Here is an 18,630-nt window from a genome sequence, read left to right on the forward strand (position 1 = left end):
CAGCCCCCCCCTCCCCGGCCTTTGCCATGCAGTCATAACTCTGACGCTGATTGGCTGAATATTATATCAGTTTATGAGATTAGACGCCAGACAGCGACGTCACATCCATCTCTAGTGGCAGACTAAAAGATTGATAACGATTGATAAAGTAGTCTTATGTAAATACCCCATGTTTGGATAACACTGGTATCAAAATCTAGCCTGTTTTACTTCGGTCTTGTCCGTGTAAGCTAGGCCTGTTTGCGTTTTCCTTCATCTCTGTGCTGTGGTGAATGCCCCCCTCGGAGACCATACTGTTTGAACTAGAGCCTTAAAAAGTGTTGACTCTGCGTCTTTCTACCTCCTGGTAAAGTTGTCTAACTTTTATTTATTCCCCAGTACCAGATGTGAGCCTCACCCAGACCTGCAGAGCAACGCACCTTCCTTTAACAAGGTATTCGAGGTCCGACGGAACATCGCCTAGCCAGCAGCAATACTGCTAATGAAACGCGCTCTGCATCAAAGGCTGGATTGCACACATCTGGATTGCACATCAGATGTGTGTGATCATCAATGTGTCCTCAATATTGTGAGAATGAAATGACGGTGGCGTTATCTGAAATTCCATTCTTCTCCTTGATGAAGTTATTCTAGTTATACTTGTCCTGAAGCAATGGGGATGGCGCCCCCTTCAGGTAGAGGACTACAGACACACGCCTCCTGTTCTCTGTCTGCCTGTAATGACCGGTGGTGACCGCTGGGCGCCGCTGTTTCTATGCTAAAGCGGGCGTCTGTTTGTCATTCAATAAATAGTGAATAAATAGTAGGCTGATAGAGTTTGTGTCACCTGTTGTCATACATACGGTCAAGAGAAATATCCTTACATACCACTTAAATATGACCAACCTTGCAAACATGATATTATATACTTGGAAATCGTCTACTTATTAAAAATGACAGACTTCCTCACTTTTATCTTCATAACACCGGGCATGGAGAGGAACTGAGACCAAGAGGGGAGAGGGGGAGAGAGAGAGGGGAGAGAGGGAAGAGAGGGAGTAAGACCGAGAGGGGGGAGGGACTGAGACCGAGAGAGAGAGGCAGCAGATCATTATTCTGTCGCTTTTCAGTCACTTTAATGAGCCTCAAGAAATTTGAGATGGAGTTTTAGATAGAGAGAGAGAGAGAGAGAGAGAGAGAGAGAGAGAGAGAGAGTTCCTGGTGCGTGGTGAGCCCAGCGGTTAGCCTAGCGGTTAAAAGGTGATCATATCAGCGTCTGGTCGCTGTCAGCTGACATGCTGTCAGACGTGCTGCCATGGGTGTGCCAGGGCGTCCGCACACGCCTGATTTCATCACACCCTGACACCGCATGCTGACGCCATGTGTGTGTGTCGGTGTGTGGTTGTGTGTGTGTGTGTGTGTGTGTGTGTGTGTAGGTGCGTGTCCGTGTGTGTGTGTGTGTGTGTGTGGTTGTGTGCGTGTGTGACAGAATGGTATGTGCGTGGGTTTGTATTAGTCTAAATGTTTAGGTTTGCATATGTTTGAGCGTTTGAATGTTTGCCATAGCGTGTGTGTGTTTGTGTATATGCTAGTGTGTGTGTGTGTGTGTGTGTGTGTGTGTGTGTGTGTGTGTGTGTGTGTGTGTGTGTGTGTGTGTGTGTGTGTGTGTGTGGAGTGACTCATGTTTTCCTGTGTTAATCTTCTCAGGCGGGTCGCTTCTTGTTCTGTTTGTCACGTGCTTCTCTCTCCGAAGAGAACCAGTAACACAGCGTCTACTGCTGGTTCTACTGGTGGTTCTACTGGTGGTTCTTCTGGTGTGTAGTGGACTGGTTCTACTGGTGGTTCTACTGGTGTGTAGTGGACAGGCCTGGCTCAGTTCAGACCCGTGGCTTTGTGTCCGCCGTGCGCGGCCTCTGGTGGTGTGTGCGTGTGTGCGTGCGTGCGCAGTACACATCTATTTATGCCACAGTGATACTGGGGGTGGATGTTGGTCGGGTTAAACCATTGTTGTTTTTGGGGTGTATTCCTGGCCATGGGCTGCCGGGCTAAACCAACGTTAAACGATTCAAACATAAATTGTGGTCATTGGCCGTAAAAGACTGGGAGCTCTTAAAATATAAATAGTAAAATACATCCTGTGAGTTATGGCGAGTATTTGACTAATGTCTTTGTGAATGTTTTCCTTGGTCCGGACCTCTTGGAGGTCCGGCGGCGGGGGGGGGGGGGCAGGCGTGTGTTTGAGTCAACCTCCGCCAAACCACGGCCCTCGGGTCCACTAACCGCGCTAACCGCGCTAATCAGCTAAGCGCGCTGGCCTGGCGCCGGTGGTCCCCCCCGGGGACTGACGACGTCCGGCCGGTGTCCCGCGACCGGCACCGTGACCCCACCACAACCCGGCGCTGGTCCTCAGCCCCGCCCCCCCGGGACCTCACGGAACAACTTAATTACCCGGGCGGACTGGAAGAGGGGGGAGGCATGTGGCCCCCCAGACCCCCTGGACTATGAAGGTATTATTGTAGCAAAAGTCTTTAGCACCTGTGACTGCAGATTTTGTATGCGTACACAAAAGTCACGAATGTGTAACAGTAAATTTGAAGTTGTATCTATTTATTTTGCATGTGTACTCTAAAGTCACAAATGTGTAACAGTACATTTGATGTCGTAAATATTTTTTCCACCATTGCAAACACTAAATAGGGTACGACTTCACAAGTCTGTGTTACAGATGCACAAATCCTATCCTGTGCATCACGTCTTCATAGAGCCGTGCACTTGACACTTTTGCTACAATAAGTGCAGCGCAGTTGTTGCAAAACACATTTGCACACCCGTGTTTCATAATCTGAGAACATGCACAAAAGTTGTGCATTTGTAAACCCAAATGTGAACTAATGCATCAGAAGTTGAACATCGGTGAAATATTTCCTCACAAATTAAATTATATAGGTCGCTGTGTTCAATGAGCATTTTAATGAGCGAGCACAAGTCCATCGTTACAACTGCTCAAATCTTCTCCTGCAAATCTCAGCTGTGGTTTTTTTTGCAGGTAGTTTTGCAACACGTCTATGTGGTACAAGTGTAGCAAAAGTGATTTGTATCCGTATGAAGCAGATCGTCCGTGGGCGGGACAAAAATTGCAGCAGTAACCAATGAAAGTCGCCGGCAGGGGGTGCATTTTTCAAACTACACTGGGACAATGATTATAGCAAAAGTGTCAAGTGCATGACTCTGAAGTTGTGATGCACAGGATAGGATTTGTGCACCTGTAACACAGACTTGTGAAGTCGTACCCTATTTAGTGTTTACAATGGTGGAAAAAATATTTACGACATCAAATGTACTGTTACACATTTGTGACTTTAGAGTACACATGCAAAATAAATATATATAACTTCAAATTTACTGTTACACATTCGTGACTTTAGTGTACGCATACAAAATCTGCAGTCACAGGTGCTAAAGACTTTTGCTACAATAGTACCTTCGTACTGGACACGCCCCTTCTCCCTGGACACGCCCCTTCTCCCTGGACACGCCCCTTCTCCCTGGTGTTGACGACATGAGAATGAGGGTAAATACCGGGTTGAGTCAGAAGTGGTCTGCTTCCTGGAACAGTGGAGGTGGAGCTATTCTCTGGGCCGCCCCCTTGGGTCGCCTGCGGGTCTGAGGGTGACACACTACTTCCTGTTTCCTGCTACGGTTTCCGTTTCCTGTACGGTAGCCCAGGTGGTTCAAACAGGAGGCTCCTCTGTAAGACGGCCTCTTGACACCATGCTCTGGCGTGTGTGGTGACGGCTGGTTTCTACCTGGGCCCGGCAGGACTCTGGGTGGGGCTGCCCGCCCGTGGGGGTTTCTAATGAGGTTCCACAGCCCTCCTCACCCCCCACAGCGGCTCCAGACACAGCAGGCCTGCTGGCTCCACCGCCGGTGGAGGCCTGCAGAGCAGGCGGGGCGGCTGACATGTTGAGCTCTCTCTCGTGGGTCGGGATGCACCACGTCTGTGTGTATAGTGTGTATGTGTGTGTCTGTATATAAGTATGTGTTTGTATAAATGTTTGTGTGTGTGTGTCTGTATACAAGTATGTGTTGGTATAAATGTGTGTGTGTGTATATTTGTGTCTGTGTGTGTATAAGTGTGTGTGTGCCTGTATAAATGTGTGTGTGTGTATATAAGTGTGTATGTGTGTGTGTCTGTATACAAGTATGTGTTTGTATAAATGTGTGTGTGTGTGTCTGTATACAAGTATGTGTTGGTATAAATGTGTGTGTGTGTGTGTCTGTATACAAGTATGTGTTTGTATAAATGTGTGTGTGTGTGTCTGTATACAAGTATGTGTTGGTATAAATGTGTGTGTGTGTGTGTCTGTATACAAGTATGTGTTTGTATAAATGTGTGTGTGTGTGTCTGTATACAAGTATGTGTTGGTATAAATGTGTGTGTGTTTATATGTGTGTGTGTCTGTATATAAGTATGTGTTTGTATAAATGTGTGTGTGTGAATATTTGTGTCTGTGTGTGTATAAGTGTGTGTGCGCCTGTATAAATGTGTGTGTGTGTATATAAGTGTGTGTGTGTGTCTGTATACAAGTATGTGTTTGTATAAATGTGTGTGTGTGTTTATAAGTGTGTATGTGTGTGTGTGTTTGTATATAAGTATGTGTGTATATTTGTGTCTGTGTGTATACGTGTGTGTGTGCCTGTATACGTGTGTGTGTGTATACATGTTTGTGTGTGTCTGTGTGTGTATGTATATAATTGTGTGTGTGGTGTGTATATGTGTGTGTATGTTTGTTTGTGTGTGTGTGTCTGTATATAAGTATGTGTTTGTTATAAATGTGTGTGTGTGTATATTTGTGTCTATGTGTGTATAAGTGTATGTGTGCCTGTATAAATGTGTGTGTGTGTGTGTGGGGGGGGGTGTATATGTGTGTGTGTGTATCTGCGTGTGTGTGTGTCTGTATATAAGCATGTGTGTTTGTATGTGTGTATATTTTTGTGTGTATATGTGTTTGTGTGTGCATGTATTAGTATGTGTGTGCCTGTATAAATGTGTGTGTTTGTGTGTGTGTGTATATATGTTTGTGTTTTTCTGTGTGTGTATATAAGCGTGTGTGTGTGTGTGTGTGTGTGCACAGACCTCATAACCATCAACATGGCATCATGTTTAATGACAGCGTTAGGAGCTAATGGCTGCGCTGATCGGATTGGCTGGGCTGACTCACATGGTCAGTCTAGACGTCTGGTCATCTGTTATCGCCTTCACTGCCCCCACCTGTAAACACCTCTCCCCCACTTCTCTCCCCATCCTCTCCTCCCCCTCTCTCCCCCCCCTCCTCACCCACCTCTCTCCCTATCCTCCCCCTCTCTCCCCCCTCCTCACCCACGTCTCTCCATCCTCACCCTCTCTCCCCCCCTCCTCACCCACCTCTCTCCATCCTCACCCTCTCTCCCCCCCCTCCTCACCCACCTCTCTCCCTATCCTCCCCCTCTCTCCCCCCCTCCTCACCCACCTCTCTCCATCCTCACCCTCTCTCCCCCCCCCTCCTCACCCACCTCCCTCCCTATCCTCCCCCTCTCTCCCCCCCCTCCTCACCCACCTCTCTCCATCCTCACCCTCTCTCCCCATCCTCTCCTCCCCCTCTCCCTATCCTCACCCTCTCTCCCCCTCCTCACCCTCTCTCCCCCCTCCTCACCCATCTCTCTCCATCCTCACCCTCTCTCCCCATCTCCTCCCCATCCTCTCCTCCCCCTCCCTATGCTCTCCTCCCCCCTCCCCTCCCCCCTCCTTCAGGAGAACAACAGATCAGCCCCTCATTAGAGTGACACACTGTCATCAGTCTCATTCTGACAGACGTCATGAACCGACGGCTGAATCCCAACACAGGTCAGCTGATCTATTGACCATCGTCCGTTTGGACCAAGTGTTTCAGGTTGGGGCTATAAGGATTGTGTGCTTGATTGCAGCACAGTTGGGGCCTCATAATCGAGTTATCTTACACCTCAAGTCCAACGAACCCTCCTATGCATATGTGTTTGCGTGTGTGCGTACAGTCCTCATCACCTGTGGATAGGAACCCTCCTATCCACTGGATGTCGCTAGAGTCGAGGTTCCCTCCGCCCCGTACTCTCCTCCTCCTCATTCACCTCAGCTCCGCGAGAGGAGATGCGTTTTGAAGGTTGTACTTAGCTGACTAACATCACTGCGGACAGCCAGTCAGTCCCGCGGTGACAGCCGAGGGAAGACCGACCTGCATGACAACACCGGGCCGCCGCAGCAGACCTCGACCCGCACCGAGTCGTCCCGTCCCCGGAGCCGACAGGAGGGAGACGCCGCATCAACGGACCTTTATTCACAAAGTTGGGTTCGTTAGGACGCATGCGATAGGCACTGTAACAGGTCTGTGCGATTCACCCAAGGTCAATATTTAAACCTCCGGGCGGAGGAGGCATCGCCGACGAGTCTTCCCGGGAAGCCGAAGGAGGGACGCCCGCATCGACATGACATCTGACACACAACTCGTGAATCTTGAATCTTCCCCGGGCGAGAAGCCGCACCGCGTCGGTCTGCGGACCCTGTGAGAGCCTCCAGAAGCCCCGCGGAGGTCCTCCCCAGGTCGGCTGGTCTGGGTTCAGTTTGGAGAATCAGCAGGTCGTCACTCAGGAGGCGCTTCCTGGTTCCCAGCGCCTCTCTACCTCCACCAGGTGACCAGGAACACACGGACAACATGGCTCTGCGCCCCCGTCTGACGCGCAGGAACACCGGGGACATTCAGACGGACTGAGGGTTTTCCCAGTTTCCTAGATTACCCGTGCTCTGTTCGCTACACTAAACTGTTTCCCCGACCGGTCTTACTTTCTAAGTTCCTTCCTCCTTCATTTCTCCGCGCCATGCCGTCGGGCTCGTTATCCGGGACGCCATCGAGGACATTGTCGCGGATGGCCGGCGGTCTGGGGAGGAGCTGCCCAGAGCCGGCGCTGCTGATGCTGGTTGTCATCCTGGTGCTGCTGGAGGGCACCGCGGGGGCGGCGAGCTCCCCCGACCTCAGCCCCCCGGCCCCGGGCCACCACGGCCCCGGGGCGCCGCTGGACGGACACAACGTCACCAAGAAGGCCTTCCCGGTCCTGGAGGTAGACTACCATCACATCCACATGCCCTTCGAGATCTCCTTATGGGTGCTGCTGGCCTCCTTGATGAAATTAGGTGAGTGTCACGAGGTGTGTGTGTAAAGTGTGTTTGTATAAATGTGTGTGTGTGTGTGTGTGTGTGTGTGTGTGTGTGTGTGTGTGTGTGTGTGTGTGTGTGTGTGTCTTGCAGTTGCGTCATGCCGGGCAGTGGTCTCGAAACTTTATTCAAATAAAGTGGGACTTTGATTTGAATATTTTTTTTCACCATTAAGGAGGTGTAAACAACAGGCGCGTGTTCAGGACACTTTACGAACCCAAGTTACTGATCGCTCAGCTGGAGCGCTGAGGACAGCTCAGTGACACAGTAGGGAGCAACTGTGGGAGAGACCGTCGTACCTCCCAAATTCGTCACTGTGTCTCTCACTCACACACACTGTGTGTGGTCCGTTTTGAGTTTGATGCACAACTCATTGGGATTATTATATTGGGATATTAACATGTGTTATGATGACACCATCGCTGCTTTAGCACCAGACACTGTAGACTCAAACTACGGTGTCCTGCTGGGACAAATGCAACTTGAACTTCCCTGTGTGCTGATTTGTAAACATTTTGTATCCCTGTTGTAGCCTTTGTGAATTTATGTTGCAATGCATCTGTACAGACCTGCTATAACACACACACACACACACACACACACACATACACACACACACACAGAAAGAGATACGTGCTTAGTGGAAGTATGGTAGAGAGAGAGGATTAGTAAGGGAGGTAGAGAGGGAAGGGGTACAGAGATAGAGAGAGAGGGGTATAGCCTGATGCATCATGGGTGAGAGAGGCTGAGGGGGGGGTAAAGAGAGATAGGCAGGTATGAGAGAGAGAGAGAGAGAGAGAGAGAGAGAGCTTTGACCTTCAGTGTGGTGACTCTCGCTCTCTGCTGAGGATCTCTGCAGCTGACGCATAAACAACTTTAACACCATAATGATAATACTGGACTAATAACCACCATAATACCGACATATTATAGGATTACTGTAATGCCAGCCCTGTGATGCATAATAATACGTCAATGACCCATAATAATAGAACACCTTCCTAGTGAGTACAGCGTTTCCTATAGGTTAACCTGGATGAAGGTTTGGTTGCTGGGTAACAGACCCCGCCCAGATTGCTATCACCAGGGATGATAAATCCTAACCGTTCCCTGGGTGTTAGCCGTGACCTTCGAACCCAATCCATGCGTCCTCCTCTCTCCCCCGCTGCGCTGAACGTTGTAGCGTGCCCCGCGGTGCCTGAGTCCTGACCTCCGTGTGCGACGCACGGCGGACATCTTGCTAATCCCGCTAACACTGCGTACAGCAGAACTGCCCGCGGCCGTAATGCGCCGTTGGTGAGGTGCGTAGGCACAGAGTTCACGAGCGCCTCTTCGCTGTAACGACGCTTCGCTGTAACGTGATGTTTGGACGATGTGTCACCGAGCTTAAGAGTTTCAGAGGCACGTGATTAAACGCATTGAATGCGTTTTATCGTATAGAATATGAACGCATAGAATTTGAACCGTTGCAGGATGGCTGGAATCACACCATTCTGGCTTGCGCTGCTTATACGCGGTGACTATACATTTAGAGGAATTGCATGAACCTTGTATGTCTTGTTAGCCATGGACTCACACATCATGCCACCGTAGAGCTCAGCCCTCCATGAACCCCTAACACGTTGACCCTGGCCTTGTGTATCTGGTTTCCGCTCTACAACCATTGTCTCAATGCTCTGGAAGTAAGTCATAGATCTGGGCTAATCCTCCGGTACTTCGTCGTGCACCTTGTTGGCCCTGAGCTCCCTCTGCCCCTCCTGCCAGCGCTGCACAATGCACCTTGTTTGGCCTGAACTCTCAGGCGGCTCCAAACAAAAGCGCTCTGAAGGGAGTGTTTATAGGTGGCCTACATCTTCACAGAGCATCCCCCCCCCCCCACCCCCCCCCCCTCCACACAGGTGCTACCCTGCCGCCGTCTGAAGCAGGATGGCTTTGGTTGCTGCTGGAGAAGATGTTAATAGTCAACTCTTCGTGTCTCTTTCACTGAAGTGCCGCCTTTTTATGGCCATCCACGCTGGCGACTGTTTTCAGGCGTTGCACAAATGGGCCTGGAGTTTTGAACGTTAGTTATCGGATTAGCGTTTACTTTACTTCAAGATGTCAGAGGCTCTGGCTGCCTGTCCTGGAGTTCTGTTTTGTTTTTGTGAAAGAATGAAAGGCGTGAGGTTCATTACGCCCAACATGGCCCACGCTGTTGTTGTGTGTGGTGGCCCAGGCTCCATGCGTCCTGCGCTGGGCTGCGGTCGGCCCTTAGGGGGTGGACCCTGTTCACTTATGAAGTGGTCAAAGCCTATTTTCTGAACTTTAGCACTGTTTAGGCTTTTATATTGGGCTGGGTGCGCACGGCCTGCTGAATTACACGCTTCACTGTTCTGGTTCGTCCCTAGATGAGGTTATAAGTGCAGCTTCGAGTGGAGCCTTGTAATTTGAGCGGTCGTAGTCACTCCTTCTTAAGACATCCGAATGTGTGAGAGAGCCGTGTGTTGTAGACTATTATCTTCAGTTAATGTCAAACGGCGACTCTGGCCTGGAATTTGTTTGCTCAGTGAATAATAGAAATGGGCCCACTTTACCTTATCTTTATCTACGGTAAACATGCGTGACGCCGGTCGTCTTTGATTGGCCACTGAAGTTGGCCCACCAGCTCTGCTTATCGTACATTTGAATGCCCTGCTTCACGGTGCGGTGTTGTGAAACACCTTTCAACAGCGAGTACGAGCCTGGGAGAGGAAGGAGGTGTGGAGCGGGGTGCTTACTGCCATCATTAGTTATTTACTACGAATGAGTCGTTAACTCGACGCTTTAATCCAAGGCGGCAGACTCTGAATTCAAGCCTAACTTGTTCAGTTCACCTACACTCTGCATAGCCTTCCCCCTTACCCCCACATCCCTCTTAGCCACTTAATGTTTGTTGTATGTCTTGGCACTTAAACATAGTACTCAGCGTGGTGTAGCGTCTTATCCTGGCTATCTTTGTTGTATAGGGGGAATGGGTTAACCTAGTGATGGTTAGTGCTTGGCACTTGGTTCTATGAACATCCTCACTGTACCGACAGAGATATATTGTTGTTTCTGTTTCTTCTGATAAATGTACTGATTGTAAGTCGCTTTGAATAAAAGCATCTGCTAAAAGCCCTGAATGTAAATGTAATCCAGATAACTGGTGTTCAGGATGGACCAGTTCTCCCTGGCGTGTGTTCAGGTGCGATCTGACACTGGGATCATGGAACCGAGAACCTTTCAGCTGGGAGTGGATCGTAACCAATCCTCGACCCTCTCCCCCTCCCGGTCCCACAGTCTCTCTGGGATCTGTGGTCTGAGATCTGGAACAATGTTATCTGGTTCTCATGAGGCTGGGAGCCCTTATCAGTCTGGGGCCCACTGAGGGCCCCCCAAGCTGGTTAGGGCGTCAGGGCGGAGTGCACTATTGAGTTACCATTGATTCAACAAGACGGTCCTGCCTGTGTGTTAAATAATGAACTCTGAATGTGAAGAACTGACAGTATTATCAAAGGATAGGTATTAGCAAGTTTAGCTGTCATGTTAAACAAAAACTGAATCAAAAAACTAAGTGGAGCGAAATGGATAGGGGTTGAAGCATCTCAGGCTTGAACCTCTTCTCTCTGGATCAATGGCTGTCCTAAGTATAGCCTAAGGGTCGTTAAGTTTCCCCTCAACTCTGTGAACACAGCGTTCAGTTCAGTTGACGGTTTGGATCCTGCCTGGCGCCTTGCCAAGGATTCAGGTCACACTACCTTTTCTCAGACTGCCGCTGATAAGCGTTCCCGATTAACGATAAGCAGGCTAATCCTCTGTACAATGGATAACGGTGATGACTCTTCCTCAGCATAAATTCAGACCCCCGCCCTGCCAACAGACACATGAAGATCAGGAAGGAACAGGATCGAGGCCGGTGGTTCTCTGCGTAGAATATCCCAGCGTAACCTTAAACCAGACGCTCTACAACCATAGGAAGAGAATATCAACTCTCAGTTCAAAAGCTGAACCAAACCTTCACAACACCCTCATAATCACATCTGCAGAAAGATCAGACCAGTTCCTCATGAAGTAATCAGGTTACGTCCTCAGAAGCAGCATGGGTACTTTGACCGTGAGCTGGTTGTGGCTCACACCATCTGTAGAGTGACTAGTAGTTTTTTTCTTTAATAGCCCTTGCAGATGTATGGATCCGTCCAGACCCATCTCCTCTGTGTGCCTGAGGATTCCTGTGACAGTTTATCCCAATGACCTCCAGGCTAAAATACACCAGATATGAATAATTCAAAACCGACTCGGTTTCTTACGTAAGGAATTGAGGAGACACTGGGAGCTCCATCAGGCCCCCTTCAGACCAGACCCTCAAGCCTTCAGACCAGAACCTCAGACCAGACCCTCAGGCCTTCAGACCCTGAGACCTGACCCTCAAGCCTTCAGACCAGATCCTCAGACCCTCAGGTCCTCAGACCAGACCCTCAGACCATCAGACCTTCAGACCATCAGACCATCAGACCATCAGACCAGACCCTCAGAGCCTCAGACCAGACCCTCAGACCATCAGACCTTCAGACCAGACCCTCAAGCCTTCAGACCAGACCCTCAGACCACCAGGCCCTGAGACCAGACCCTCAAGCCTTCAGACCAGAGCCTCAGACCATCAGACCATCAGACAGACCCTCAGTCCAGACCACCAGGCCCTGAGACCAGCCCTGGAGCGGTGCCCACCTCCCCAGGGAGCCTGATTCCCTGGGCCCCCTGGGCTCCGTGCATTGTGGCCGTCCACTGATCTGGACCGTCTGGCGGTTCAACAATGGATCAGCCATTAAAAATGCAGAGAGGGGCTGGAGGGATGAAACAGAAGTCCTGTTTATATCAGCCCCCCCCCGCTCTGCAAACAGCGAGCGCCCACCTGTTAGTCGTCCGCTACGCTTCAGTCCACTACGCTTCAGTCCACTGTGTCAGCGGCGCTGGCATCGGCCAATTAGTTGCCTAGCAACCATACACCGTTCCTGGCATGGAGCTAATCACCTGGATTGACACTGCTGACGCCGTAAGGCAAGTGCACATGCACACCTGTGCACACATGCACGCACACACACACATGAACACTGTCCACACTGACGCGCACACACACACACACACACACACACACACATGCATGGATGCAGTGGACACGTACACACGTGAACAGTGTAAACACTGATGCATGCACACACACCCACACACACGCATGAACAGTGTACACACGCACACATGCGCAAACACACATGAACAGTGCCCACACTGACGCACACACTGAGGCAGATTGTTTATGACACCTCTGGTGGCCTTGGTGCGGCTGTGAGGATTGCCATGGCGATCTTTCATTAGTTATTCTTGACAAACAGCTCCCCGCTGACCCATGTGATGTCCACACTCAACCAGGTGATGGACCAATCAGAGAAGAGCCTCGCAGCCCGAGGCAGGAAGCAGATCATATATGGCATTTGTGCCCCCCCTGGGGCAGCCCAGCCCAGTGGGGCTAACAGAGATGCTAACGGGAGGCTAACCCATCCAATCAGAGCTCTTGTCACACCTGGCTTGGGATTTCTGCCTTGTTTTGGAAGCGGGAGCAAATCCTTTTCGATGTAGTTTAAAAGTGATTTGATTGATGGTTGTGGATGACCTTTTGACCCTGCTCTATTGATTCCCTCTGAGTGGATCACAGCTGACTGACGGCTGGAATGCGAGGCCCCGCCCTGAAAGTTGATGACGCCTCAGAACCACTCCGCTGTTTCAGAGAGAACAACGCAACGTGTGACTGCAGAACATCTGGGGATACGGCGCAAAGACCGGGACTGAAATAATACCGACCCGCCGGGAACCAGGAACCGAAAGGGGGCCGATCGGCCGTGTGTTTCCTGTCTGGTCACAGAGATCTGTACAGAGAGAAACACCTGTCCTCTTAACGAGGGACTTCATACAGCGGCCCGGCTACATGAGGACAGTTCTGGGTCTGCCAGCTCCACGGTTATGGAGCTCAGCCTCCAGGAATATCGGTCCAAAGCATTAGCATTGTGTACACTCTTACGGTACCCTAGCTATCTTTGTTGTGTACGGGTAATGGGTTAACCTAGTGATTGTTAGTGTTTGGCACTTGGTTCTATGAACATCCTTACTGTACCCACGGCACTGTATTGTTGTTTCTCTTTCTCCTGACAAACGTACTTATTTGAGGTCGCTTTGGATTAAAGCGTCTGTTAAATGCCCTGAATATAAATGTAAATGTTGAAACAAATATGAAGCAAACTCAAACTGAAACGCCTGTAGATTCGAGGTTGTTTTCCTTAAGACTCTAGATTATCAATCTGAAGTCTAGTATTCCCATGATGCAACAGGAATGGCAGAGTTCAGATAGGGGGAGGAGGAACGTGAGGTGCTTATGTGGTGTTAACAAACTGTTTCTTCCTCCACGCCCCTACCTGAGGCCTAACGACTGGTGTCATTAGGTCCTTTATGAATCTTCACTCATGGGCGGCATATGGCTCAGGAGGTAGAGTGGGTTGGCTGGTTACCGGAAGGTTGCTTGTTCGATCCCCTGCTCCTCGTAGCTGAGTGTCAAAGGCCCAATCCCAATGTCCGGACGCACAGACTCATGGACTTTGCTGCGCGTTCTTGCAAAATTATTAAGGCTTTAGGGCTGTCCCAATGTCGAATTCCAAAGGGCGTGAGGGTTTGAGTCCACACTTACCAAGCCCTTTCCGTGAGTCCGCACCAGTGCAGACTTCACCTAAGGGAATTACCCACAGTTCAAAGCGTTGTGACGTTTACCGCGGAGACCATATGGAAATCCAGAAATAAGGAAGGTAAACAACAAGACGACGCTACTGTCAATGCGGGACCAGATGTGAAATTCGGCCTTTTGGCTCCCAAACGGCTCTTCATATTACCACTTATACCTTTTATAATTCAGCCAAATGTAGCCCATTCTGACTTATGATTAGCATGTGTAGGCCAATAATTCAATACATCCTTTATACTGAAGAATTGAAAAGTAAAAATTACACCTTCTAAATTCAATAAATTGCTGTAGCCGATTTTTTCCATTGCATTTATAAAAAACTAAAAAAAATTCAAAATGAAAATTCCCAAAACCAGCAAGTTTCAGCAACATCTTTGTCATTAAACGTTGCCAAGGTAACATGTGCTCTCGTGAAGTGCTGTCCCAATCCCATATATAACTACCTGAGCCCATGTGGACTCACGCACTCACTCACTTAAGTTAAGTAGCACCTGAGATCAATTAAGTCTGTGAGTCCTTAGTCCTCAGGGCTCACTTTGGGATTAGGCCAATGTGTCCCTGGTAGGGATGTTAACCGATGACCGTTTGACCGATGGTTGACCGTATCAACGTTAACCGATCAAAATTGTCGCTTGTCGAAAAAAAAAAAAGATGATCAGATGAGGTGACCTATATCCGTCTCTAGCCCACTGTTTAATTTCTCCTCAAGTCTTAATTATTCCCGCATGCGAGCAGCGGAGATGTGATGATCTCTAAATTATTATGGACAGTAGACTAAACACTATAAGATAAACTTAATTTCGCCATTGTTACGTATTTTAAGCACATACGCTACCCCCACATAGCCACAAGGAAGCAGGATCGAACACACAAGCTGCATTACCTCCACATAGCCACAAGGAAGCAGGATCAAACATATAAGCTGTAATTACTATACATAGCCACAAGGGGAGAAGGACCAACATATAAGCTGCAATAACTACTCCAGCCACAGATGGCAGCACCTTTAGACAGGTGAGGAAGCCGGAGCCAATACGTCACATAGGCCACGCCTACTTCACATAGGCCACGCCTACTTGATACAAACAGGGAGCGTGAGTCAGATGAGGTCAGAGACATATGGCAGACCCGTATCTTACCCTGTAAGATAGCTCTGCGGTATTTCTCTCCACGCGTGTTAAATAAAAATTCCCTCCTTTTGCTTCATAGTTACCATACCGAAATACTTTAACAAATAAAGTGAGTTAAAAGCGACCCGGATTGAACTACTTTCTTCAAGAACAAGACACCATCCCTAGTCCCTGAGCGAGACGCCCCCCCATGACTGCTCCTGACCAGCTGGCTGTCGCCCTGCGTGGCTGACTCCGCCGGCAGTGGGTGAATGTGGGTACGATGGGTGAATGTGAGGCAGTATTGTAAAGCGCTTTGAGTGGCCACTGGTTAGAGAAGCGCTGTATAAATGCAGCCCGTCTACCGTTTACTCATATGAACGAGGTCCGGGGCCAGATAAGTCTGGGAGACACGGGGTTGAAGCTCTGCACACACCCGCTCCTGTCCCGCGTTGAGGTCGGTGCTGTCGTTGTGTTGTCGCGGTAACGGGCCAAGCCCCTCTCTAGGAATGCTGCTGGGACGCTTTGTCTTGCTGATGTGGTCATCCCTGGCCTGTCCCTCCCGGGCTCTGGTCCGTGGTCATGGTCTGGTGTATTCAGGTCCTTCCGGGGGGGGGGGGGGGGGGGGGGGGGGGGTGGAGGAGGAGGAGGAGGAGGAGGAGGAGGAGGAGGAGGAGGAGGAGGACTCTGCTCTGCCCAATTACCACGGGTTGACCTTCTGCTAGGAGACTGGCCGTTCCCTCAGGCCAGCCGGGAGACAATCTCCTTACACAGAATGGGATTGGAAATCACTACCATTCCTGCCATTCTTCAGATATTGCGTTGCACAAGGGTTCAATATTGCAGTGTAACATGAGAGGAGCTACAGAATACAAAGGGTTTCTGATCCATCGAGTCTATGCTCCGCCCCTTACCCCAAGGTCTTCTGGGAGTCCGTCCTCACATGGAACTGGACTGAACATGTCTCTGATTCCCCACTGCACTATTGAAGGTTGGATATAAAGAAATAACATCTAATCACCAACCGGCTCCCCTTCTCATCATGTCTATATCGCTGTATCTCTATCGTCTATTCAAATAACGCCCCCACCGGCTTCTTAGCATTTGCATATGATGGGTCTCAGCTTTCAAGAGCAGGTGCTCTCGCTGGACGTCCCACTCTATCCTAGAGCGGTCCCACTCTATCCTAGAGCTGTTTCTATCCTAGAGCGGTCCCACTCTATCCTAGAGTGGTCCCACTCTTTTCTAGAGCTGTCTATCCTAGAGCATTCTCACACTATTCGTGAGCTGTTTCTATCCTGGAGCTGTCTCACTCCATCCTAGAGCTGTCTCTCTATCCTAGAGCTGTCTCTCTCTATCCTAGAGCTGTCTCTCTTTCCTAGAGCTCTCTATCCTAGAGCTACCCTACTCTATCCTAGCGCTGTCTCTCTCTATCCTAGAGCTGTCTCTCTTTCCTAGAGCTGTCTCACTCCATCCTAGAGCTGTCTCACTTCATCCTAGAGCTGTCTCTCTTTCCTAGAGCTGTCTAGGAAAGAGAGCTCTAGGAAGTGTGTTCACAGGGACATAGATATAGCGGGCCGAAGCTGATAGTTAAACGTTGTGCGTTGAAGCAGATTGTTGATGTTGTACAAAGTGTTGTTGGCTAAGATGTTCAAACCTGCAGACGGGTCCCAGGCCACGGGGGCTGAGACCTGGGTCTGGTGTTCATCTGTGAACTGGGACAGCTGGGTGTTAAGAGTCAGACGGTGTCATGATCACCGCCGCCCCCAATGGCTGCTCCAAAGAAGAGACCCTCCTATTGGCTGACACTGGCCTGCATTATGTCCATTACCTGCCTTTCAACAGGTAACAGGTGAGACATGGAACAGGTTAGACAGGCAACTGGTGTAACAGGTGAGACAGGTTACTAGTTGGGCTGAATATAAATATAGCATAATTGGAATGGGATTGATCTAAAGTTCACTCTGGTAAAAGGTGTAATATTTCTCAGTATGGGTTGGTTGGCGTTAAGTTATAAATATCTTACTGAGTTTCACACTGGTTCAACTTGCTGTGGAACAGCTGGTTGAGCTCTGTAACTTAACAAGAAACTACTTGTTTCTACCTTTCTCTCTACCTCTCGGTTCCTGTATTGTAGTTATTTTGCAGGAAATGAAAACACAGATTCAGTCCAAATCTGTGTTTCAAAACTGGTAACATAGTTTCACACAATTTTCTTTATGTCTTTTTGTATTTTTGTACCATCTTATCCATATTAATATAACAACAAACACATGCTAATTCCAAACCGTTCATATGCCCTTACTTTGAAACTCTCCACTCTGAGCCTTTACTTTGAAGGTTTCAGAGACACTCTCGGATTTGTTGGCTTATCAAAGTTCTTCTTTCACGTCCGTGATGAAAGCCTGGAGGAAGTTGAAAGACTCCCAGCTTGGGACTTCTTCTGAACAACAGGAGATGAATACTCCATTGTTCGCCCACTGTGTACAACACAACTCTGAACCCTCTGGGTTTACGATGTCGGAATGTCGGAGTTGTAACATCTGAGCACTGAGTTGTACTGAACACGGTGTTAGCCGCCCTCTGTAGGCCTCCCACCTCCCAGCTCAGCGTGTTCTATAGGTTACCCCACTCTTTCCCCTCGCTCTGGGGCCACTCTGTCCATTAGCCTTTAGCCTAGCCCACCCAGATGGTTAGCCCTTTGTGTTAGCCCATCCACTCCCTTAGCCCACTGTGTTAGCGTGTTAGCCCTCGTGTGCTAACCCACGCGGTCGTCCGGTCGTCCTGTTCCTCCTCAGAGGGCTCCTCTCCTCCTCCTCCTCCTCCTCCTGCTCCTCCTAGGCCACGCTGTCAGCTTTAGGAAGCGCTGCAGGCCTGGAGGAGGCGGCGGCCATAAAGCCTGTTAATGTCTGGCGCCACAGCAGAGCCTGGCTCGGCACATTGATCACCAGGAGAAGATCTGGAGTGGGGATCTCTCTCTCTCTCTCTCTCTCTCTCTCTCTCTCTCTCTCTCTCCTCTCTCTCTCTCTCTCTCTCTCTCTCTCTCTCTCTCTCGAGAGAGAGAGAGAGAGAGAGAGAGAGAGAGAGAGAGAGAGAGAGAGAGAGAGAGAGGGGACACTTTAAGTATCCAGGTCATAGAGGAGGAGGAGGGTCACCCCCCCCAAGACGTGTCCCATGATGAGTGTCTTCAGGACAGAGGTCTCCTGTTGGTCTCTCCCTCTGTCTAGGGAGGACTTCCACTGCTCACTGAGACGTCTCTGTCTCCCTCCTCCCCCCCCAGCACAAATACAGCCTTCTCTGGCTGGGAATGTTGGACAGTGTGTGTGTGTGTGTGTGTGTCTAAACACTACTCAGTGGTGTGTTCCTTACACTGAACGCTTCATTAATTCATCATCTGGGATTCCTGGCGTAGCGCTCAGCTGCGTCACGTTAGCCTCGGGCACTTGCTAGCTCCTAACTGGAGTAGCTCATGCTAACTAGACTAGCTAGCGTGACAGTTAGACCTCAACGTCAAGTGTCAACGTCGCTCTAGTTTCTACATT

General features: G+C 49.6%; 1 protein-coding gene across 1 annotated transcript in view; it reads left to right on the forward strand.

Moving 5' to 3' along the window:
- The first annotated feature begins 6,141 nt into the window (after positions 1 to 6,141).
- Positions 6,142 to 18,630, forward strand: part of slc9a1a (solute carrier family 9 member A1a) — a 27,475-nt gene continuing 14,986 nt past the window's right edge. Inside the window, exon 1 of the mRNA XM_079728755.1 lies at positions 6,142 to 7,194. Within this exon, the coding sequence (XP_079584881.1) occupies positions 6,868 to 7,194 (327 nt within the window). The 5' untranslated portion in view covers positions 6,142 to 6,867. The remainder of the gene's footprint in view (positions 7,195 to 18,630) is intronic.

Source organism: Pollachius pollachius (genome assembly GCF_949987615.1).
Source record: "Pollachius pollachius genome assembly, chromosome: 1".
NCBI classification, from domain to species: domain Eukaryota; kingdom Metazoa; phylum Chordata; class Actinopteri; order Gadiformes; family Gadidae; genus Pollachius; species Pollachius pollachius.